Source organism: Lycium barbarum, chromosome 9, assembly GCF_019175385.1.
Source record: "Lycium barbarum isolate Lr01 chromosome 9, ASM1917538v2, whole genome shotgun sequence".
NCBI lineage: Eukaryota > Viridiplantae > Streptophyta > Magnoliopsida > Solanales > Solanaceae > Lycium > Lycium barbarum.
Genome location: NC_083345.1, coordinates 106,377,690 through 106,402,797, shown reverse-complemented (window position 1 = coordinate 106,402,797; position 25,108 = coordinate 106,377,690). Strand labels below are relative to the sequence as shown.

General features: G+C 38.8%; 1 protein-coding gene across 1 annotated transcript; it reads left to right on the top strand.

Annotated features, from left to right (window-relative positions):
• Positions 1–17,127: 17,127 nt before the first annotated feature.
• On the top strand, positions 17,128–20,150 carry LOC132612123 (uncharacterized). Its single transcript, XM_060326459.1, has 6 exons — positions 17,128–17,232; positions 17,563–17,742; positions 17,975–18,063; positions 18,678–19,068; positions 19,596–19,829; positions 20,145–20,150. The coding sequence occupies exons 1-6, from the start codon at positions 17,128–17,130 to the stop codon at positions 20,148–20,150; spliced, it is 1,005 nt and encodes a 334-aa protein (XP_060182442.1).
• The last annotated feature ends 4,958 nt before the right edge of the window (positions 20,151–25,108 follow it).

Below are 25,108 nucleotides of genomic sequence, written 5' to 3'. Positions count from 1 at the left end.
ATTTGGGTGATTATGGACATACTTACGAAGTTAGCGCACTTCTTACCAGTTAAGACAATAGATTCAGCGGAGGACTATGCCAAGTTGTGTCTTCATGAAATTGTCAGAATTCATGGGACTCCTGTGTCCATTATTTCAGATCGTGGTGCTTAGTTTATTGCAAAATTTTGGAGATCCTTTTAGAAAGGATTGGGTACAAAAGTTCATCTTAGTATAACTTTCACCCTCAGACAAATGCCCAGGCAGAATGCACCATGCAGACACTTGAGGATACGTTGAGGGCATGTGTCCTTGATTTTAAAGGTAATTGGGATGATCACTTGCCTCTTATTGAGTTTGCTTATAATAACATTTATCATGCTAGTATTGGGATGGCACCAGATGAAGCTTTGTATGGGCGCAGATGTAGATCACTAATTGGTTGGTTTGAGGTTGGTGAAGCAGAGTTATTAGGACCACAATGGGTCTATCAGGATATAGAGAAAGGAAAGCTAATTCAGGAGCAGTTGAAAACGACTCAAAGTAGCTAGAAGTCTTACACAGATGTAAGACGAAGGGATTTAGAGTTTCAAGATAATGACTGGGTATTTCTTAAAGTTTCGCCTATAAAGGGTGTCATGAGATTTGGTAAGAAGGGAAAGCTTAGTCTCCCCTATATTGGACCATACAGAATTATGCGAAAGGTTGGTCAAGTGGCTTATGAGGTTGAGTTGCCGTAAGACTTGGTTGCTGTGCACCCAGTATTCCATGTTTCTATGTTGAGAAAGTGTGTGGGAGTCCCCTCTTTGGTTATCCCGGCTGATAGCATAATAGTCATTGATAGTTTCACTTACTAAGAAGTCCCAGTGAAAATCCTTGATCGTCAGGTTCGCAAGTTGAGAACGAAAGAAGTTGCCTCTGTAATGGTTTTAATGAGGAGTCAGAAAGTTGAAAAAGCTACGTGGGAAGCAGAAGAGGACATGAAGTCCAAATATCCCCATCTTTTTGAAGAGTCAGCAGAATGCGTTGAAGGTAATCTAACTTCTCATTTAGATTTCCTTTTTATGGTTTCCTTGTTCCCTGTATTCAGCCAGTTTCGTAGTCAGCTAGTTCAGTAGTTATTCAGTTCAGCAGATAATTTAGTTCAACCCCTTTTTTAGTTTAGCATTCATATCTTCATGTCAGTTAGTGTGCATATGTCCCTGCAGTCACTCTTTACCAGAATCCATCATTCGATGATGAATGATCCCAAAGGGGAGATATTATAACACCTCAGACCCTTAGCTTAAGCTTTGACCATGATTTTAGACTTAGAAAATCAGATAGAGAATGTTGGAGTTGGAATTTTGCTTCAGTTTAGCAGATGGAATTTTATGCCCAGAATTATGGGCCTTAATTTGAATTACAGACCATAATTCAGTCTGTAATTATTAAGTTGGTCACTGGTTTTGATAAGGAAAATTACGGTCAAGAATTACGGACCGTAATTTGTGACCGTAATTGGAGAGGTGTTTAATTGGACATTCTGTTTTGAGACATCTAAAATTATTGTCCAAGAATTACTGATCGTAATTTTAATTATTGATCATAATTCAGTCCGTAAAACTCAATCCGCACCAGAACCTATAAATACCTGGTTTCAGTTCTAATTTATAGTTTTACAAGTCCCTAAACCCTACAACGACATGTTCTCCTCCTCCACCATCAAGAACACTAAGATAAGCTATCCTAATCTATTCCAAGTGGATTAAATCATGTGTTCATCTAACCTAATTAGGGAATCATTGTTCTTAACCTAGGGTTTTCAAGAAAACTCATATTCAAGACACAAGCTTTTGGGATTCCTTTCAAAGTTCAGACTTTTATTGTGGATTGTGAAGCAGCTAAGGTATCTGAGGCTAATTATCTACGTTAGGGAATGTTTTTGATTCTCCCTATGCCTCATTATTCATGCTCATCAGTAAATTGACTCAGAATATAGTTTTGCCCTAGTTTCATGATATATTGTAGAACTTCCATCTTCTAGGGATATAGTTTCATAATTCTTTCATGTTTATCTTTCTGACTATCATGAACATTCTGACTATCATAAACTCAGTACGTAATCATTATAAACTTGTGTATCTTTATCACATGAGTCTCAGTCAGTGTGTAAACAGTTATTGTCTTAAGTTCCATAATGGAAAACAGTCATCATGCTATCAGTTATATCTCAGTCTCAGTATCATGAATTGTTTGATGTTGAACACCTTTATCTGTATTTTTGGGCCCTAGGCCACAATTTATGCATACGTATTGCTTGGGCCTGAGGCCACATTTTTTGGTTATTTGGGCCCTAGGCCACAATTTATATTTACAGTTATACATGTGATTCTTCATTCAGAACAGGGTGTACTTCAGATTCTTGCCTAGCTGTTTAATTCAGTTTCAGTCTCAGTACTTATATTTCTTATTTCAGTTGCTTTAAATACCAGTACGATTCAAATGTGTTGATGTCCCTTTTTATTGCTTGGGGACCTGCATCTCGCTATGCAGGCAACGATATACAGGTTGACGATCTAGCTAGCTAGGACTTGCTCGTTTCAACTATTGGTGAGCCCTAGTTCCTCCGAGGCGTTATCCTGCTTCAGTCCTTCCAGCATTTAGATAGTTATCTTTAGAGGCTTCATAGATATAGTCTAGTTAGTCAGATATTAGCCAACTTGGATGTGTTGGCCTTGATGGCATTTATTTCAGATGTTAGACTTAAACAATTTTTCCGCACTTTATATATTTCCAGTCAAACTTTTTAGTAGATCAGTATGTGCTTGTCTTAGTTCCTTGTTATCGTATGTTTGGATATCACATGTTAATTCAGCCAGCCTATGGGTTCGCTCGGTCACATGCAGTTAGGCACCGAGTGCCGTGTTACGCCTAGGCCATGGTTCGAGGCGTGACAGAGACTTGAATGATCGCCCCCTTTTCAAAAATTATCTCGAAATGTTAAAAAATGGGAATGGTTAGACGTTGTTCCGGATCAGGGCCACAGTTTGTAATCAATTACTTTTGAATCAATGAAAGCCTCGATTTACGCAAAAATGTTATTTTTTACTACTAATAATAAAACTTTCCCTACAACCATGCACAATGAACAATAATAAAACCTAACTTTACTTTGCCTCGCTTTTTCAGTAATAATAATAATAAAACAACTGAAAATGTCATGATGTGTCGTGAAACGAATGAGGAGAATGATTAACAAGAGTACGAGGAATACGATGAGGAGACGATGATGCCAGAAGTCCTGGTAGAGGAATTGGATGACAAGAAAAAACCAAACATGGACGAAATCGAGGTAGTCAATCTCGGTGACAAAGATAATGTCAAAGAAACACGAATCAGCGCGCATTTGGAAGCGCCACAGAAAAAAGAGCTCATAGCTCTATCGAGGGAATATGTGGATGTCTTTGCCTAGTCATACGCTGACATGCCAGGACTGAGCACCAAAATAGTGGCCCACATATTGCCCATCAAAGAAGGTTTCGCTCCGGTCAAGCAAAAGACTCGGACATTCAAATCGGACATGAGTATCAGAATCAAGGACAAATGGAAAAACAGGTCGAATCTGGGATGGTAGAGGTAACATCCTACCCCAATTGGTTGGCCAACATAGTGACAGTATCCAAGAAAGACGGAAAAATTCAAATTTGTGTGGACTATCGGGATCTTAATCGGGCTAATCTAAAAGATAACTTTCCCCTTCCGAACATCCACATTCTCATCGACAGCTGCGCCAAGCACGAGCTACAGTCGTTTGTGGATTGTTTCGTCGGGTACCATTAGATACTCATGAGCGAAGAAGACGCTGAAAAGATAGCTTTCATCACCGCTTAGGGAGTCTACCATTACAGGGTAATGCCGTTCGGTCTCAAGAATGCTGGCGCCACATATATGAGAGCAATGACTACCCTGTTCCATTATATGATACATCGAAAAATCGAAGTATATATGGATGATGTCATTATAAAGTCAAAAGAAAGTTCAGAGTATACCACGTATCTGCCTAAGTTCTTCAATAGACTTTACAAGTTCAACCAGAAGTTAAACCCGGTGAAGTGCGCGTTTGGAGTGCCCACGGGTAAACTGTTAGGTTTCATAGTTTACTGAAGAGGCATTGAGTTAGACCCAATGAAAATCAAGGAAATTCAAGAACTGTCACCTTCCAAAACCAAGAAAGAAGTCATGAGCTTCTTGGGAAAGTTGAACTATATCGAGCGATTCATAGCCCAGTCAACTGTGATTGTAGAACCAATCCTCAAATTGATCAAGAAAGACGCTCTCACAAAATGGACGGAGGAGTGCCAAGACGCATTCGACAAAATCAAGAAATACCTTTCCAATCCTCCCTTCTTAGTGCCACCCAAGCTAGAAAGCCCACTGCTACTGTACCAGTCAGTATCAGAGAATGCTTTTGGATGTATGTTCGTTCAACGCGACAAGGAAGGCAAAAAGAAACATGCAATCTACTATCTGAGGAAGAAGTTCACATCCTATAAGTCAAGGTACACACTCATAGAGAAAACATGTTGCGCCCTAACATGGATCGCCCAAAAGCTAAGGCATTATTTGTAGGTGTTTGCCATTCACCTCATCTCTAGAATGAACCCATTAGGGTATATCTTTCGGCAGCCGATGCCCGTAAGAAAGCTAGCCAAATGGCAGATGCTACTAAGAGAATTAGACATCATATATGGAGCACAGAAAGCAGTAAAGGGACAGCGATGGCCGACCTGCTAGCAGATGGTCCCATCGATGTTGAACTCGAACCATTACAGACTTTCTTCCCAGACGAGGAAGTAATGGCTACGGAAGAAGAGGTGGCCGAGCCCTACTCAGGATGGAGACTGTTCTTCGATGGAGCAACCAACTATAAAGGTTCCGGCATCGAAGCAAGGTTGATATCAGAAACAGGACAATACTACCCGATGGCCGCAAAACTCAACTTCCTGTGTACCAACAACATTGCTAAATATGAAGCATGTATTCTCGACCTCAGAATGGCTTTGTACATGAACATACACGATTTGTTGGTAATAGGAGATTATGACTTGCTCATCAATTAAGTGAAAGGGAATTGGGTAACCAAGAATGACATGTAAACCTAGTACAAAGACTGTGTGGAAGATTCAAAAGCATTAATTTCAGGCATACCCCGAGGGCTCAAAACGAGTTTGTTGATGCATTAGCTACAATAGCCTCCATGATTCAGTACCCCGAGAGTACCTATATTGATCCCCTAGAGATCACTCTGAAAGAAGAACAAGCTCATTGCGCTCACGTCGAGGTCGAGCCAGATGGTAAACCATAGTACGCCGATATCAAAGCATACACGGAGAAAGGATTATATCCTCCAGAAAGCTCAGTGAATCTGACAAAAACCATCAGGAGGTTGGCCAACGGATTCTTCTTGGACAAAGAAGTGGTATACAAGAGAACACCTAACCTCAAGTTGCTCAGATGTGTGGACACTGAAGAGGCCACAACATTGCTGGAAGAGGTACACGCAGGGGCATGCGAACCCCACATGAATGGACTTATCTTGGCTAAGAGGATCTTGAGGATAGGATACTACTGGATGACCATGGAGCATGACTCCTGCAAATTTGTGCAAAAATGCCATCAATGCCAAATACAAAGAGACCTGATCACGGTTCCCCTAACAGAACTACATGCGATGAGCTCACCTTGGCCATTCATAGCATGGGGGATGGACGTCATCGGACCCATCGAGTCACTGGCATCCAATGGATATCGTTTTGTATTAGTCGTCATCGACTACTTCACCATATGGGTGGAAGAAACTTCTCACAAATCAATGACTAAGAAAGTAGTGGTTGACTTCGTCATGAGCAGTCACATATGCCGCGTCGGTGTGCCCAAGTCCATCATAACAGACAATGGAGCAAATCTGAACAGCCATTTGATGAAAGACATCTGTGAACAATTCAAGATAACTCATAGGAACTCTATCGCCTACCGGCCACAGATGAATGGAGTCGTAGATGCTGCTAACAAGAACATCAAAAGAATCTTGCGAAAGATGATCGATAAATACAAGAATTTGCACGAGCAGCTTCCTTATGCTTTATTTGGGTACAGAACAATGACATGGACATCTACCGGAGCAACCCCATATCTCTTTGTCTACGACACAGAAGCGGTCATACTCGTAGAATTAGAGATTCCTTCACTCAGGATCATCCAAGAAACAGAACTGAATGATGCAGAATGGGCCAGAAACCGCTACGAGCAGCTGGCCATGATCGATGAAAAAAGAATGGTGGCAGTATGCCATAGATAGCTATACAGACAGATAATGTCTTGAGCTTTCAACAAGCGGGTCAGAGCCCGACACTTCTAAATTGGGCAACTCGTACTCAAGCGAGTCTTTCCTCACCAAGAAGAACACAAAGGGAAATTTGCGCCAAACTGGAAAGGACCATACATAGTCAGAAAAGTACTATTGGGAGGAGCCGTGGTCCTAGCCAAGATGGCCCAAAGCTATCAATGTAGACGCACTCAAGAGATACTACATTTAGGACTCAATTTTCTTGTAATCACATTATTTCCCTATAATCGTATCTTTTGCTTGTAATCGTACTTTTGTAATAGAATAAGGAAAAACAACCATCCATGTAATGAACTACGCGATGGCCTGACTTCCCCACAAGTGGGATACATAGGCAATCCATATCGGACCCGATCGCATCATTAGTAAAAACCAAAACTCAATTATTTTATTCTGAACTACGTTCGACTTGATTTCCTGCTGCGACAGGATACGTAGGTGCTTTCGAGCTCCATCGTCACAAAAGAAAAACCCAAGAAACCCTTAGAAAGCCTCAAAGACACAAAGTCAGGAGGAATAAACAGTATCAGAATATAAGGATCAACGCAAGAGTCATCCAACATCAACCCTACATTGAGGCAGAGTAACCTCAGAAATTCCTGTTAAAAGCAATCAGCAAAGAAGATGAAAATCCCAAACCATATACTAGGGCAGAAGCACAACGAGACGACACAAGACTGAATCAAATCAAGGCCTGAAACTGAGGCAGAATTTTTGAGAAAGATCTAAAAAATTCCACTGGTTCAGGGACTCAGCAACGAGATCCCCTGAAAGATCCGAAGACTTCATTCGAAAAAACACATGTCATGACATCCAAAACAAATACAAAGATTTTCAAAGGAAACAACCCGCATTTTATAACTTTACTTTTGATTTTCAAAATTATCATAAGTTCGCTCTAAAACCATCTCCCAAAATACTTAGTCCAAGAGGATTCAAAGGAGCATCAAGAAAAGACACCGAACGTGAGGAGAACGACGCTAATCAGCCTTTTAGGAAACTAACAATTTTTCTGTGGATGCAAGCTTTTAAATAGAGAGGTAGATACATTATCAACCGTCTTACCCATAACAGAGGCAAAAGGAAAACTTAACCAGACGTCAAATGGCCAAAAAGGTCAGAATGAAATGAAAGGAAAAGAGCATTTCTGACCACGAGGGTCATGAAATGAATGGACAAAGATATATCAGACCTAAAGGGTCACAAAATAAATGAATGGCAAAGACATATCCGACCAAAAAGGTCAACAAGACAAATGAATGAGGAATATATATTCGACTAAAAGGGTGACAGTGAATGGGCATAAAGACATATTCAACCAAAAGGGGCATGACAAAGACAAAGGGGTATATCCAATCACGAGGGCCATACCCAGTACAATGGATGAAAGAAAGATTATCCAGCTGCAAGGGCCATATCTGTCATCTGTGTGCCAAAAGGGCCATTCATACAAACAGCCAAAAGGGCCATTCCTATCAAACAACCAAAAGGGCCATTCATTCATACAAACTGCCAAAAGGGCCATTCATACAAACACTGCCAAAAGGGTCATTCATACAAAAAACCATAAGGACTATTCATGGAAACTCTGCTAAAAGGGCCATTCATACAAACTGCCAAAAGGGTCATTCATACAAACTGCCACAAGGGCCATCCATTCATATAAACTGCCAAAAGGGCCATTCATGTAAACATTGCCAAAAGGGCTATTCATACAAACCGCTAAAAGGGTCATTCATACAAATAGCCAAAAGGGACATTCATTCATACAAACAGCCAAAAGGGTCATTCATTCATACAAATAGCCAAAAGGGCCATTCATTCATAAAAACCTTCACAAGGGCCATTTATACGAAAAGCCACAAAGGCCATCTACACAAACAAGCAACAACCACAAAAGCTATTTATCAAAGAAATATGCTTACACCATGTGGAATATCTGCAACACTGTCAAAATTTGGGAAAACAGATACATATTTGCTAGAAAGGAGCTGGCTCGCTAAACCAGATCCTGACAATTGCGGAGCAAACGTGAAAATTTTTCTTACGCAGCCGGTCAAGATATTGCCCATGAGAGTCAAGCTCTCCGGCCAGGATTTGGAAGCCCCCTGATCTCAGACTCAGCAACAATTTCATCTATTATTTACTTTCTTTACTAAAATCCGTGACTGGTCAGATACATACTGGAAAATCCGAAGGTATTCGCACATAAAGGATATACTCTTCCCCAGCAAGTCGAACTACATATGACCTGATTCCAAGAAACCAGGGATATATAGGCGAGCTCAAGACCAGGGGTCGGTCACTTTCTAACAACCGTCCAGAGAAAATCTCAGTCACAACACTAGAGATCTCAGGACTTCCTCTTCAAATCACTTTAAGTCCTTAGTTGAGTCGAACTACAAGTGGCCTAAATTCTTGTACAACCCGAGATATGTAGGAAACCCAAAGATCAGGGTCTGGCCACATGTCTGAAAATTGCATAAAAATGAGAGGTAGAATGAGTTGGGTTAGCCAAAAATTAGGGTTAGTCGAATTTCGTTGCTCAGGGATGGTCTCGCCATCTCGGAGCTTCGAAGGGGCAGTTGTTGACACCTAATTTTTGACCTCCCATTTATTTATTTTAATTACCCAGAGTCCTTGGATATTAAACAGAATTAAATATGTAATTTTTTGAAGTCAAAATAATCGTATAAAGTTATTTAGATAATATTTTAACCTTCTTACTTGGTAAAATATTATTATAATATCATAAATCATTTAGAAATTAATTTGCGCATTTTACAAAAATTATGGCATATTTGTTAGATTTAATTAAGAGAATTGTTTTTTGAAAAGTTATTTATTTAATTGTTTAAATCACAAAAAAATCAATTAGAAAATATTTTATTTTGTTTAATCCAAGGAATCTGATCAATTAAAAGAATTAATCATTTTTACCCGCAACTCTTAATTTACCAGTTTTCTTTTATTAATTAATTAAATGCTTAATTGTGGTTGATTCCCTAGAAACTGTTTGCTATGAAATTGATAAGTGGCTACAATTGAAAGGGTCAATTCTGACCTTAATTGAAAATCAATCTTGTAGTCTGGCCTAATTGAGGCCATTATTGTAAAATAGCCTTTTAGTTGTTATTTAGTCTAATGGTGACCTTATTTGAAAAGGCCAAATTCATTGGTTTGATCAATTAAGGTCGTTTTTGGCAAATGTCTTTTTGAATTGGCTAATTGAATTAAAAAGGCCACAATTGAAATGGCCTGGTCTTAAGATCAAGTCAATTAAAGAGGGTGTTTGCAAAGCCAGCCTTTATTTGTTTAATTCGTCTTGATTAATTATAATTAAGGGTCTAATTTAATTAGTCTTTTCTTGAATACGATCATCTATTCAAAAACGTGTTAATTTCTCATATGTATACTCGTATATACACTGATATACGTGTGTATACACACATATATCAGTGTATATATGAGTATACGATGGACCCTGCCCCTTTCCTTTTAAATTAATCAGCTAGGCCCAGTCCAAAATGAACTGGACCCAGCCCAAGATGCGGATAAGAGGGGTAACACCCCTAAACCCTTTTCATTTTTCATCCTCCACCTACCAAACACACCCTATCCCTTATCTCCTCTCACTCTCACCCTAACCCTAGTAGTCGCCACCCTTCCCCCCTTCTCTCTTGTAGCTGGATTTCCAAAAATGGCATTTGTTCAGAGAAATCAGAACCGAATCAGTTTTGACATAACCAAAACAAGCATTATTAAATGCTACTTCATCTCCTTCCCACCTTATCTCACCAAACAACACCCTAAAGGTACGGTTCCACCTCCTTTTCCATTTTTCTTTTCACTTTTATATTGAATCGGGTACAATTGCATTAATGAATTCTTGGTCTTGTGCGCGGAATCCTCGATTCCCCTTGGTTCCTTGTGAACCAACCGAATCGAGGGAATGAGGCTAGACATCAAGTGTTCATTTTAATTTTGGGAAGATCTAAGTCGTTCACTGTGAGAACCAAATGTATTTTTCAGAAATTGAACTTGTCCCACATCTGTTTGGAAATCAGGATTGGGTATTTTGGGGTTCTATAAATAGAACCCCCATCTCATAAAGAAGAGAAGGTTTTGAACACTCTTGCATATGTAAAAGCTTGATATTTGAGCATTTGACTCAAATTTTGAGCTATTGGTAAAAAAGAAAAAAATTATATTTAACTGTTAGAGGTTGAGTTTTCAGTTTTAAAACTTTTTTTTTGTGTGATGGCTGAGTTAAGGAGAGGAAGAACAAAGGATTTCAAATCCATTCATGCTCACGGTTGCACATCAAAAATGTAAACCTTTATCATTTTATTACTTTTCATTTCCATTAAGTCATGTGTATAGCTTAAGTATGAATTTGGGTGCTGATTTAGTATTCTGTTGGTTTAGTACAAAAAAACCATAATTATGTTATTGATTGTTGTGTTTGAATGTTGTTTCAGCCAACATTACGTTTAAGTATTGAAGTTTGACTGGTCTTTAATCATATCTTGATCACTATATAATTGCCTAGACACTTAGTATGCTGATATGATCATGATTTTTAGTAATATATGTTTGGATATATCAGTAATGGAGTTGTTAGTTTCATTCTTAAAGGTTGCTTGCTATTAACTAAATAAGGTACATTAGTTTAAGGATCAATTATGATGAAACTGGAATTAGGGAGTGTTTGAATCGGTGGTTGATTGCTAACTATTAAGAATGGGGTGAATGGCTTTGTTAAAAGGTGTAGCAAACTCTAAAGGTCCTTTCAATGTGTGTTTGAGCTTGGTTCATGATAAGGCAGTGTTGAGGTCCTCAAAATCACAAGAGTGTGACTGAGGATTTGCATAAGATGTATGTGTATTGTTTGTCCATTCTAAAACTAATTATTTAAGTGCTAAGGTACAAAAGAAGTAAAGAAAAGGAAGAGAAGTGTAACTTAGATTTGTCTAGGCCTTTCATGTACACTGCTTATCACTATATGAAGTTATGACTGGGGCAAGGATGTTATGAATTGTTTGGATCATTCTTTAAAATTAAACCACTTTGAATGAGATGGTGACTTAAATGACAATTGCATGATATGCTTATGATCATAAATGTCCCCTTTTTTTATGTCTATATATGTTACTTGGTGAATCTGTCCTAATATTGGTTAAGCTCGTTGTCTTTGAAAACTTGACAATATTTGAAGTTCTAAAGGTCTAGTTAGACTGAAACATGAAGCATTAACACCAAAACTAAAACTGGTTCAAATCTATCCAATTTCTTTCTCATGTGAACTGTCTTTGCATCATTTCTTGAAAACTATGGTTAAATATGAATTAGAACTGAAATTGTCCAGTATTTTCAAACTGTTTATGTGACTAAAGTCTCAAAAGAGGGTGAACTAACTTATTAAAACTTGAGCATATACCTTAAGTCATATAAATCTCCTTCATAGTTTTGAAATGAATAAGTAAATGGTTTAAGATGAAAATCAACTTATTATGGTTATCTTCAAGTGTTTAAGTCCTTGGTTTAACTCTGATGCTTTGTCTATGAATACAATACAATTTCTTGGCTATGATGGCTTATCTGCATCCTTGTGGTTCAGTCTGGTTATGATTCTGTTGTGACATAGTGTATTGATGTTCAAACCAGCTTGTGGTTCTCTTGTTAAGCAAGATGACTTAGGAGACCTTTCAATAACGAAGTTAACTTATTCAGTGGTTCTATATGAGAAATTAATTAGATTTGGGAATGGAAATGCTTTTAGTCCTATAAAGGGAATTCTGTCTGCTTTAATATATGTGTGCATGAGCTTGCTTAAGTATTCCTCTTATAGGATGAAGTTTGATGTGTCTTAAACCTATTTTGGTCTTGAATGTCTTCACTTAGGTAGAGTAGGGCAAAACAAGGATCAACTAATACCTTTTCTCAATAATTTGCAACTGGAATCTCCCATATAGATTCACCTACTTCCCAAAGAGTTATTTTAATAGTTCTAAAGATAAAAAAGGGGTTAAAAAGGGTGTAAGAACAAAAGGATAATTTAGCTTGAATTGACTCTGTTCTATCTTACTTCACATGTGACCAACCATAGGAGTAGACAAAGAAGCAATCTCCGTAAATAGAATTCTGGGCTAATTAATTGAAAGTCCTAGTTTGTGTCAAATGTTGCTTAAGTATCTTGGTTGGGGATTGATTAATGATCATAGGTGTGCATAGGCTGGCTGTGGACCACTTGACATGGAGGAGCCTTTTAAAAGACATCTTAAGGTGAGGACTTGGAAGAGTCAAGCCTTTCTTGGTCCATAGTACCCTTCCTTCAAATAAGGGATGTCATGGCATACTTCACAAGCTGGGGGACATAGTTGCTATATGCACAGTTGGCCTTAATAGCTCATCGTCACACCAATGGATTGCCATAAAATGAACGCTTTAAGTGTCTTAACAAGTTGTAAAAGTCAAAAAGGAAATTACCCATGAGAAGTGACTGATTCTTCAAGAAACAAGAGATGTGACAAGTTGAAACCTTGATAATCAAGTTATTGTCATAGAATGAATGTTAGACTACCCTAGCTCTTTGAACTATTCGAGTTCTTGTATCCTCTTATTCCTTTAGGAATTCTACTGAACTTAAAAGTCACAATTCATTTCATTACATCTTAGGTTGGCTCATATGAGTCTTGCATTGTTTTTTGTTTTTGTTTTGCACACTCCTTATTCTGTTTGAGTATGTGCTCGTCAGTGTGCTTCCCTTTGACTGAATTGAGCCAAGCGTGGGTGGACATCCATGTTTGTCTTTGTCTAATCAAAATATGTTCAAATTATGAACTATTTTGTGCTATTTTGTTTGTTTAGACTTGCTAAGTTTCTTGCTTTTTGTATCATGTTTGATGACCTAAGAATGCTCCTGTATTTTCTCCTTGCCTAAATGATGTACATTTGCATTTCCAGTAGTAATAGTAACCTGAGTGTTTGATTTAGTTTCTATATCTGTTTTGCGTGATTGCTGAATACATAGGAATATACATAGGATTGGTAAAAGAGTAGAAATATGTACATGATATATACGCGATATACATATCTAACGTGTATACCATGGTTATATCATGTGCATATAGGAACAAGCAGGTCATAAGTCCAGGGCTTAAGTTTAAGGGATAGATATACATGAAGTGTACTTAGGTTGGCAAAAGAGAGGATGAGTATACACGCTATATACACTAGATATACGTATCATATATGCATTGTCAATGGTATGTCAGGAGTATATCGGCACAAGGCAGTTATATACCATGAGTGTAAATGGAATAGATTTATTTTAGGCTTTAATCTTAGCCCAAAATTAGACTTAGCATGAATGTGGGCCTGGCCCATTTCGATTTAACATTAGAACAGTCTAGGTTTTGCTTAATCTAAAAAAAAAAAATATAGGAAACCAAGGGGCTCGTGCTTTCTTTAGATCCAACTTTGGGTTGTCAGGCCCAATAACCTGGAACAATATATGTATACATGTGTTTTCCCTTATATATATGTGTTATTTATATATTTAAGTGTGATAAGTTCAGTAAATTAATTCTAACCAAGTTCCCTTTCTCCTTCCTCCTCCTCACTGCATGCCACTCGGGCCGAGTCTAAACCAAATCTATTGGGCTGAGGCCCAATAGATCAATTCTCTCAAAGTCATAGCTGTCCAACAAAGTGAAAGGGAAGCTAATGCTGTAGATGTATTGAAGGCCCAGAATGGGTAAAAATAGTCGACTAGGGGTTTGGTACACCCCTAGCCAAGCCCTCTCTTTCAATATGCTATTTTATTTGAATATTGTTATTTTTATTTGAATAATATACTTGTATAATTTGTAAGAATTCACATTATGTATTGGAATCTTTATTTTTAGAACTCATCCTCTTGGGACAACGTTACCTATGCCGTTTAGTAGACTTTAAGTCCCCGAGCGATTTTCAAAAAAGGGGACTAAGTACAACGACTTTAGGAGTGATAAATATTAATATTTTTGATACAAGTTAAAAATCAAAGGGTAAAAAGACTCTTTTTTAGACCACAAGTATTATAGCCTTTTCCCTTTAACAAACTGGGTCAGCTTTTTGGAAACAAAGGAATACATTTCTACAAAAATGAAATAAGTTCTGGACCAAAATTTAATCGAAACTAAGTAATTTGGGCCAAGCTCAACAGTGGAAAACAAAGATTTTGGGCTGAATACCACCCGAAAACAAACATATTTTGGGCCAAAAGCCCACTAGATTTTTTCAGAAATAGCAATTAACGAATTGGGCTAAGCCCACTGGAGTATACCTTTTCATATCTATATTTTTGGGCTTAAGCCCGCCTTAAAAAAACAAACCAATTTTATACATAGATACAGATTCAAGGCAAAAAAATCAAACCATTTATACAAACCAGACTCAGTCAAATAAGTGAAATATATTTGTAAATACAAAAGTTGTAGAATAAGAGGTTCTGGCGTATTATATGGATTGACCTGAGACATAGTGTGGGATTAAGCACGAATGGAAAAGGACACATATACTTATATATATATACTACGGAACCAAAATATTTTTAAAATACACTATCCTTGTACATAAAAGGAGACTATTCTTATCCGGATATTACAAATCCAAACCTAAAATACCCCATATATAAAGGGAATATATTCAACTCTTTTCCAAAACCAAATGATATGCAATAATGACAGTCTTTATAAATGCGGAAAGTAAGCACAAAATAAACAGTTCATGCAAATAATCACACACTAGAATTTTAAAGTCAATCATTTAGTACGGATCCTTAATACTAGGGTGCCTAACACCTTCCCTAGGGGATCACCAGAAACCTTACATAGAACATATTATTATGAAGGGTTTATCACGACATTTGAATAAACCCTTCATCACCGGTTTTCCTAATTTCCTAAAAAATTAGGTGGCGACTCTTTTTCAAAACAAGTCTGAAACAACACCAACAAGTTCAAAGTAGCTTTCCGAGCTCTAACCCTGCCCGCGAAATGCGAACCGTAACATATATGCACACACATACTATGACCCCATAGGCGTTATATACGTATATACTTATATTATATCTATATGGGGTATGAGAAAGGTTACGACGTTATATAAGTACCACCTCCTGATCAGCTGGTCATATGATGATATTTATGCCCACAGAGGCTGATATGATACGATGGGATGCCCACAGAGGCTTGATATATACAGTGTTTATGCATGTCATTGGCCCTTAGAGGCAGTTTAGACGTACAGGTTGCATTCCTTTTATCCCATGTACTTTCATGTCATCATATGTTACATTCATGCCTTACATACTCAGTACTTTGTTCGTACTGACACCCCTTTCGCCTATTGGACATTGAGTTTCATGCCTGCTGGTTCAGGTAGACAGGTTGACGATCCGCCTCAGTAGGTATTGGAGCACTCCACTTGTCTCGGAGTTGTTGTCGTGTTTTGATATATATATTTTTGTTGTACATACGAGTATGGTGGGGCCCTGTCCCGACCTTGTTATGCCATGGACTCTATTAGAGGCTTGTAGACCGTTGTGGTATAGTTAGACATTGTATGTCCCCCTCGGCCTATATTTTGTTGTATTGTTGTCTATGATGGCCTTGTCGTCTTGTACAGTTTTGTCCAGCATAATTATGTACGTATATCCTTTGGGCTCGTTCCTTTTCAGTATAGTTCTCTTATGATCTAGAAGATTTCCATTTGATGACCCTCGGGGTCCACTTTTATTCATGAGTATGATATGAAAGCACGATTAGCGGTGCTCGACAGGTAGGGATCGGGTGCCCGTCATGGCCTTTCAGTTTGGGTCATGACAAACTTGGTATCAGAGTAGTTCTGTCTAGGATTTTCTATAAGCCGTATATAGCAGTCTTATTTATAATGTGTTGTGCACCACACTTATAAATAAGCGGGTGCAAGGCATTTAGGATAATTGTCCTTCTATCTCATCTGAGATCATTCTTTAGTGCCATATCATCAGTATTCCTTTTCTAATAACGTATTTTGATTTCAGTGATGCCTGTGACGAGGAGAGCTTCAGCTGGCTAGAGAGGCTATGACAGATGAGGGTACCAGTCGGGTGCCACCAGTAGATGCGGGCCAAGGTAAGTCCCAATGTGCGGCACCATCTCAGTATTCTCAGAACCCTTTCGTTCCAGAGGGGTCCAGAGGGGCTGCAACTATAGCACCCCTAAATCCTCCACATGATACATCCGGCCAGGAGATGCGAGATGCTATTTGAGTATTGACCCAGTTAGTGGCTGCTCAGGCCTAACGTCAGGGCATGGGTACCGGTTATGCTGATAGGGCTGCTAGTGCCAGGGTTTGAGACTTCATCAGTTTGGACCATCCAATATTTACAGGATCAAAATCGAATGAGGACTAGCAAAATTTTATTAATCAGATACAGAGGACATTGAGGGTAATGCATGATTCTAACACTGAGTCAGTAGAGTTAGCTTCCTACCATTTACGGGATGTTGTTGTTCAATGGTATGAGACTTGGGAGTTGTCCAATGGGACTAATGCACCTCTAGTGGTATGGCAGGAGTTCACAGATGCTTTTCTTCAATACTATTTGCTAGCGGAGACCCGACGGGCTCAAGTTGATAGATTTCTGAATCTACGCTAGGGGAATATGAGTGTTCAGGTGTATAGTATTCACTTTACTCACTAGCCAAGTATGTCCCATGATTGTAGCTGAGATGGAGGATCAGGTACTCCGATTTGTGATTGGACGTGACCCGCATTTGATTCATGATTGTATGACGGCTTCACTTCAAGAGGATATGGATATTTCTCGTATTCAGGTATATGCTCAAGGCTTAGAGGAGCAAAAGCAACAGCAATGAGCTGATCGAGAGCGTGATAGCCAGAGTAAGAGGGCTAGATCTTCTGATTTCTTTGGTGAGTACCGGGGTGGTCACGGATGTGCGTTATACTTGTGGTCATCCAGGCCACATTATGCGAGAGGTGGTGGAGGTGTAGTTTAGCTGGTAGGATCTACAACTGGTTCCTCATTATCAGTACGCCTTTCTGGGCAGGGTTCTCAGACATCAGCTGACCGTGTTAGAGAATGAGGTGGAGCGTCAAGCTCGAGCAGTCCTCAAAACAGTGTCTGTGCATTGGTTGGTCGGCAGGAGCTTGAGTCATCACCTGATGTTGTTATAGGTATATTATCAATCTCCTCCCATGAGGTGTATGCATTAATAGATCCAGGCTCTTCTTTATCATCTGCCACTCTTTTTATTGCTAGTAAGTATGGTATAGAATCTGAGAAGATTAGACCTTTTGAGGTGTCTACACCTATTAGTGACTCGGTGATAGCTAGATGAATATACATGATGAAAGGTCGGATGTACTTGTTCAAGTCAGGTCAACTTTTGGTCATTCTTCTCTCTGAAAAATTGAATATTGCTCAAAAAAGGTGACTCATAGTCCCTTTTTGAGTATTATCTTCGTTGTGGGTAATCCAGTCAGTGTTCGTATGAACGAACAGATTCCACCTCTTTATGGGCTATATGCCCTGCTTGTCTCCCATACCCCTTTCAGCAAGGGTTGCCGTGGTCTCCAAGAACCACCGTAGCAAATTTGATTGAACTGGATGTGGTAGACTTTGATGTTATTATTGGTATTGACTGGTTAGCTTGTTTTTATGCCAACGTTGATTGTAGAACAAAGATAGTTCGGTTCCAGTTTCCAGGAGAGTTGGTTTTGAAATGGAAGCGTAATACAGCTTCACCAAAAGGTAGGTTTATTTCCTATCTCAAGGTAAGAAAAATGATTGTCAAAGGTTGTATTTATCAAATTGTTCGAGTCCAGGACACAGAAGCAAAGCCACTGACCCTTCAATCTATTCTAGTGGTTAATGAATTCCCAGATGTATTTCCAGACGAACTTTCGAGCATTCCACCAGAGCGGGAGATTTAATTTGCTATTGATGTGCTAGTAGATGCTCAACCTATATCTCTTCCTCCTAGGATGGTCCTGCCAAGTTGAAGGAATTAAAAGAACATTTGAAAAATTTACTCGAGAAGGGCTTTAATAGGCCTCGTACGTAGCCATGGGGAGCACCGGTATTATTTGTAAAAAAGAAAGATTGCTCGCTACGGATGTGTATAGATTACAGACAGCTGAATAAGGTGACGATAAAGAACAGGTATCCGCTTCCAAGGATTGATGACTTATTTGATCAGTTGCAGGGTGCCAGATGTTTTTCAAAGATAGACTTGAGGTTAGGCTATTATCAGGTCAGGGTCAGAGAGAAAGATATTCCGAAGGCGGCATTCTGGACCAGATATGGTCACTTGGAGTTCCTTGTGATGTCTTTTGGGTTGCCTAATGTGATAGCAGTATTCTTGGATTTGATAAACATCATGATTAGACTTTTCATAGATCTGTTCATGATTGTGTTAATCGATGATATTCTAGTCTACTCTCAATCAGAGGCTGAACATGCGAATCATTTGCGTGCTATGCTCAGGGTTCTTCAGGATAAGAAGCTGTATGTGATGTTATCCAAATATGAGTTCTGGTTGAACTCCGTGGCTTTTCTTGGACATATTGTATCAGGTGAAGGCATCATGGTTGACACCCAAAAGATAGAGGCTGTGAGGACTTGGCCTAGACCCATGACACCGACGGAGGTTCATAGTTTTCTAGGGTTGGCAGGATATTACAGGAGATTTGTAGACGGATTCTCCTCTCTTTCAGCACCATTGACGAAGCTGACTCAAAAGGCAGCTAAGTTTTAGTTAACTGATGCTTGTGAGCGGAGTTTTTATGAGTTGAACAACAGACTGAATTCAGCACCAGTTCTGGCACTTCCAGGGGGATCAGAGGGTTATACTATCTATTGTGACGCCTCGAGCATCGGATTGGGTTGTGTGTTGATGCAGCATGGTAAGGAAGCCCGAGAAGAACTATTTGATCCATGACTTGGAGTTAGCAGCAATGATTCATGCATTAAGATTTGGAGAAATTATTTATATGGTATCCACGTTGATGTTTACATAGATCTTAAGAACCTTCAGTATATCTTTAAGCAGAAAGAGTTGAATTTACGTCAAAGGCGATGGTTAGAGCTGTTGAAGGATTATGATGTTGCTATTCTATACCATCCAGGGAAAGCGAATGTAGTAGTTGATGCCCTTAACCGTAAATCTATGTGTAGTTTGTCTTACTTGCAGCAGAGAAGAGGGAGTTAGCTTACAAGCTTCATCAGTTAGCTAGCCTAGGAATTCAATTATTGGACTTCGGCAATGCAGGAGTCACAGTTCCGGATACAACGACATCATCCTTAGTAGTTCAGGTTAAGGAACACTGGTATGAGGATCCTTCCTTGATTCAGTACGGGGAGACAGCCCCACAGAAAAAGAAGTCACCCTTTGAGATTTCTGGAGATGGAGTTCTGAGGTATCGAGGTAGATTGTGTGTTCCGGATGCTGCAGGGTTACATCAGCAGATTATGAGAGAAGCTCATTATTCTCGCTACTATATTCATCCAGGGTCGACGAAGATGTACCATGATATTAGAGAGATTCACTGGTGGAATGTTATAAGGAAATATATAGAAGAGTTCGTGGTCCACTGCCCTAATTGCCAGTAGGTAAAGGTTGAGCATCAGAAGCTCGGTACTGTTGTAGGACATAGAGATTCCAACTTGTAAATGGGAGGCGATTAATATGGATTTCATTATAAGCTTACCTCATTCTCAATGCAGGTTTGATTCGACATGGGTGATTGTTGATAGACTTACAAAGTTAGCACATTTTCTACCTGTCAGAACTACTTATTCCGCCAAGGATTATGCGAAGTTGTATATGTTATGGTTCACTTTTATGCGGGTGCATAAAAGCTACTGAGAGGTTGTTGGTGCTCTAATTGGATTTTAGTATTTTAGAGTCGCTATATAATTTCAGTAAAAAATGAGTTCTAGGCTTCTAGGCCCAAAGTAACTTTATTTCCTTCAAAATCTCATTCAAGTCCAAATCTAGTTTTCCAATTTTTCCGAACTGGCTCAAGTCCAAAATCCACAATTTGTTTCTTGGCATACAAAAGGTTACAAATTTTGAAATCAATTTATTTCGCAATTCAATTCTCTATTTTTTGAAGCTAAACTACTCGATAGTTTCATTGTCTAAACCACGAGCTTGAGGCCCAAAACTTGTCACTTATTAGTTCAAATCTCCATTTCGTATTGATCCAGATTTATACTTAGCCAAAATCCATTTTTTTTTCATTTTACAACTAATCATACCATTAAACCAATTTTAGAACTTTAAATCAAATAAGTTCTACATCCACATGGGTTTTGAATAATCATCAAGTGTTTTATAAATACATTTACACAAATAATGAATATAAAAGGAAAGTTTAGGCTGGTAGGCCTACCTAAGCCAACCAGTTAGTTATTTTCATCCATAGCTGGGCGACCACCATTTTTACCCATGGTTGGGCCTTCATGTAAACATTAGCTTCCCTTTTTCTCATACGGACTAAATGAAGAAAGGTGGTTGGACTCTTGGCCCGACAGGTTTATGCAAGGATGGCCTGAATGGCCCCAGAAAGAGTTTCACATGCAACACATATGGATAAAGTTAGTAACTAGCCTAAGTACTTGAACAATATGTGATTAAACGAAATTTCAATAAACAAAGAAGGCAAACACATAAAACTAAAGAAATAAAACAAACAGGCCTCAGCTAGATAATACACGGATCAGAGTTCAAGGCCCAAACAGAGCTACTGAAGCAGAACTGAATAGATCGGGCTCAATATATATCAAGTTTAATATATTGCAAAGGCCCAAAAAAAATATCAAAATGAAGCAAGCCCAAGTAAGAGATCTTAACAGCAGTCTATGAAATAAAGTGATACATATTACATATACATAGTATACTAGCTCATATACACTGAATGTATACAAAGTTGAATATACTCTGCATATTTGAGTACATCCCTTTGTATACCTCAGAAAACCAATCGCACAAATGAAGATAACAGGAAAAGGGAATCATGATTAAGATATTCGAGACTTAGAGGGTATCAACAAGTAGGATCAAAGCAACAATAAGCAATGTACAGTTGCCATATTTCATGATATACAGATCCCAGGTCCAACAAAGAACTATAGCAGCTAAGGTATAAAATGGGACATGCTCTCAACTGATTCACGAGATTGTCATGCCCTAATTTAGCTAAGTCGTGTGGGCACTTACCTTTCCCACCTCGATAAGCGAACCCTCAACCCAATGATAGTAAAAACGTAAATAAATAACTAAATAAGCGGAAGAGAATAAATCACGTAAATCTGATGATAATAATATAAAACAAGTGCGGAAATAAGAAAATACAGCCCAAAGTCTGGTGTAATCCATACAAGAGCATCTAGCCAGAAATATACAAGTCTAGGAATATAATAATACATCAAGTCTGTATATGTATCATAACGGAAAGTAAGACAAATAAGAGGAGTCTTCAAGGCAGCGGACATCTCGTGCTCACCTTATAAACTCTAAGCTGTACTGATAATGACTATCAGCCACGGGAGACGGAAGTAGATCCAACCTGGAACTCTGCATTCATAAAGAAATGCAGCAAGTGCAGGTCAGTACAAAACCACAGTATTAGTAGGTATCATAGGCCGAGTAACTATAACTAACATAATTCAGACAATAAAGCAAGATAAGTAGATAAATCAACAATTATAAGTCAACCACAAACAAAACCAAGTACACCTCATCACCTAGGTTGAAGCATCTAAACCCAAGTGTGCCAAGTCTGAATATATCTAATCCGAACCCAAAAACACAAGTAAATCACCAGATCATCACAATATAAGCCATAATGCAATGCAATCAAATAATGTATGAATGCAAATGCAATGCAAAGCTGTGTACACATGTACTCAGGACGGAAATATCGATGTCTCTGTAGCACAACCCATGGAGGTCCCGCGAAGACCATGTACCTCACGGTTCCGGCACAAACCTCGACAATCGTGTCACTCAATCCACGATTCTGGGACAACCATCGGATATCGGACTCTCGCGTCACTCTTATGCCAACTGAGCCTAGCTCATCACAGTGTTTCCTCAAGTATCTTCAATGTATCAACAGTATGTCACGAAGGATGAGAATGCGTGCAACATATGAGTCAACATCAATAATCAGATCAATATCACAAGTACCAAGCATGGGTACGCCAACCATATCATGAAAGACTACACAAGTCATATAGAATACTATCCTCATATCAACATCAACGAGTGAGGTACCATAATATCATGAACAGATATATCAATAGTCTCTAATATCTACTATTACCACGCGGCATCAAGCTAATAACAATAGAGCAATCAAGTCACAACACAACGGGGTGGCTAGCCCCAATCACACAACAGGGCCCAACTTAAGATAATGTCCAGCCCAACTTCATACTCGAAGGTTTACATGCTTTCTCCGACAATATCATCTAAATATATGCTTTGCTAAACGAAGTCTCACTAAGGGTAAGCCATAACCTACCTGGATGGCCGAACAACAATAACACCAACAATCACTTCTCAGCCTTCCCCTTTCGCTGAGCCTCAAGATCCAGAAAGTCTAGGCATATTCGAAATCAAGATTAGAAATCATAAAGATCGATACCTATATTGCTATCAATTAAATTAGGTCAAAATTAACCTTAGAATTTGGGGAAACGAGGCCTATAAGGTCAAAGTGGGAAATTCGGGGGTAAATTATCCAATTAAACACTAGGTGATCAAGACCCATCAACTAATTGCTAAATTAACTCAAGAATTCAACACTAATAATGGAAGATATATGATTAACAACATTAGATACATCATAATCTAGCATAAACCCAATCAATTTCATCATTTAGAAGCCTAGATAGAATATCCATTAAACCCACTTTTATCTTCATCACTTAAGGAATTGACAAGGGAAAGGGATTCTAAGTTGATTAGGAATAATGAATTAGCAAGGAGATTAGAAGGACTTAACACCAAAAATCTTCTCTAAGAATCCTCTAGAATTTATCCCCAAAGTTCAAATTTTGGAATATTAATAAATAAAAGACTAAGGGCTTTTAATACACACTTAATGAATATAACAGGCCCGATACCGATACAGTGGCATCGGGTCCGCTACGACGGCACCGCCCCCACGTCCACTTAGACCGTCGAGGCGGTTAGGCCACAAGAGAACTTGGTTGCCCCAGTGGCCATCCCACCGCTATGGTGGTGCCGCTGGGACGGTACTACTGTCGCCCTGTCAGACACCAGTACTAGAAATCCCAAAAATTATCTCAATCTCAAACGAAATCCCGAATAACTCCCGAGGCCATCTGCTCACAAACCACATACACAGACACACATAAAAACACGCTACCAACGCACTCGTGGCCTCAGAATTCCCAACGGAGGTCTCGTTGACCGAGTCAAGCCCCGATACCTCAATTCCAACTTCCCAACCCAAGTCTCAAAATGCATCCGAGTGCATTGGGAACCGAACTAGATATACACAAAAGTTCTAAAAGACCATCCGAACCTCTCGGAATCCCCAAATTTCTAAAAAAGGTTTGTTTACTTAAAAGTCAACTTTGACTCAACTTTTTTTCTCTTTAAGCCCAAATTTTCACAAAAAGTTGCCCTAATCAAATCTAGACACCTCGGGAAGCATGTCAACGGTGCCCTCGGGTCAAAAGTGAGCTAACCAAGATCGAAAAGCAGTGAAAGTACCGAAAAGACCATAACGACCAAGCAGGTCGTTACAAAGATGCTTTCAAACAAGAGAGTGACCAGGTTCAGAAAGGGGTCACATAGCATACATTTGGTATATTTTTACCAATCATTCAACACAGACTTCACAGAATACCCACATGGATCACAGATACTGCATGCTAAGTTTTAGAACCCTTTTAACCCTTTTGGACACAGTCTGAGACTTAGTATACTAAATCAGTCAATCAAAGCACATAGCATAGACTTCACAATAGAGTGATTAGAGGGACATACAAGGGTCATGGTCACTTATCAAGCCAAGTGGTATGTCACAAACTCAAGCATATACCTTATATTTTTTGCAAACAATGTCATAAAAGAATATACACAAGGTGTTTGTCACTTTTTATATCAGGAAAATGCCCTTTTAGTGTTAAAGAGGAAAATTTTCAAATCTACTAACACAAAGGTTCCTTTTTATCATCAGCAGAATGTTGGGAATACAACATTAAACTCAAGCAACAACCACAGAGAGGACAACCCCGTTACATCAAAATAGGGGTCCTAAATGACTTTAAATATTTGAAAAGGATACAGGCATGCTTCAAGTACCACATCAGTTATCTAGGCTGATCATGAATCAAATAAGGAGTTAAATGCACTAGTCATGTTGTTCCAACAAAATACTTATGCACTGCTTTAACATTCACATAGGTTATATTGAACCAACCAAACATACATAAGTGGAAATTTAGCACAAACAGTTAATAAGATGATCAAATATAGGTAGTTTAGACTCAGTTAGCATGCTTAATAGGTTTTAAGTCAGGTGTTCTAACAGTGAACCACAAAGACTCAAGCTTTAAAAGGACATATGAAGACTAGACAGTGCATGTCACGACCCAACCTAGGGCCATGACGAGTGACCGAGCTTAACCAGCCCGATAACCCAACT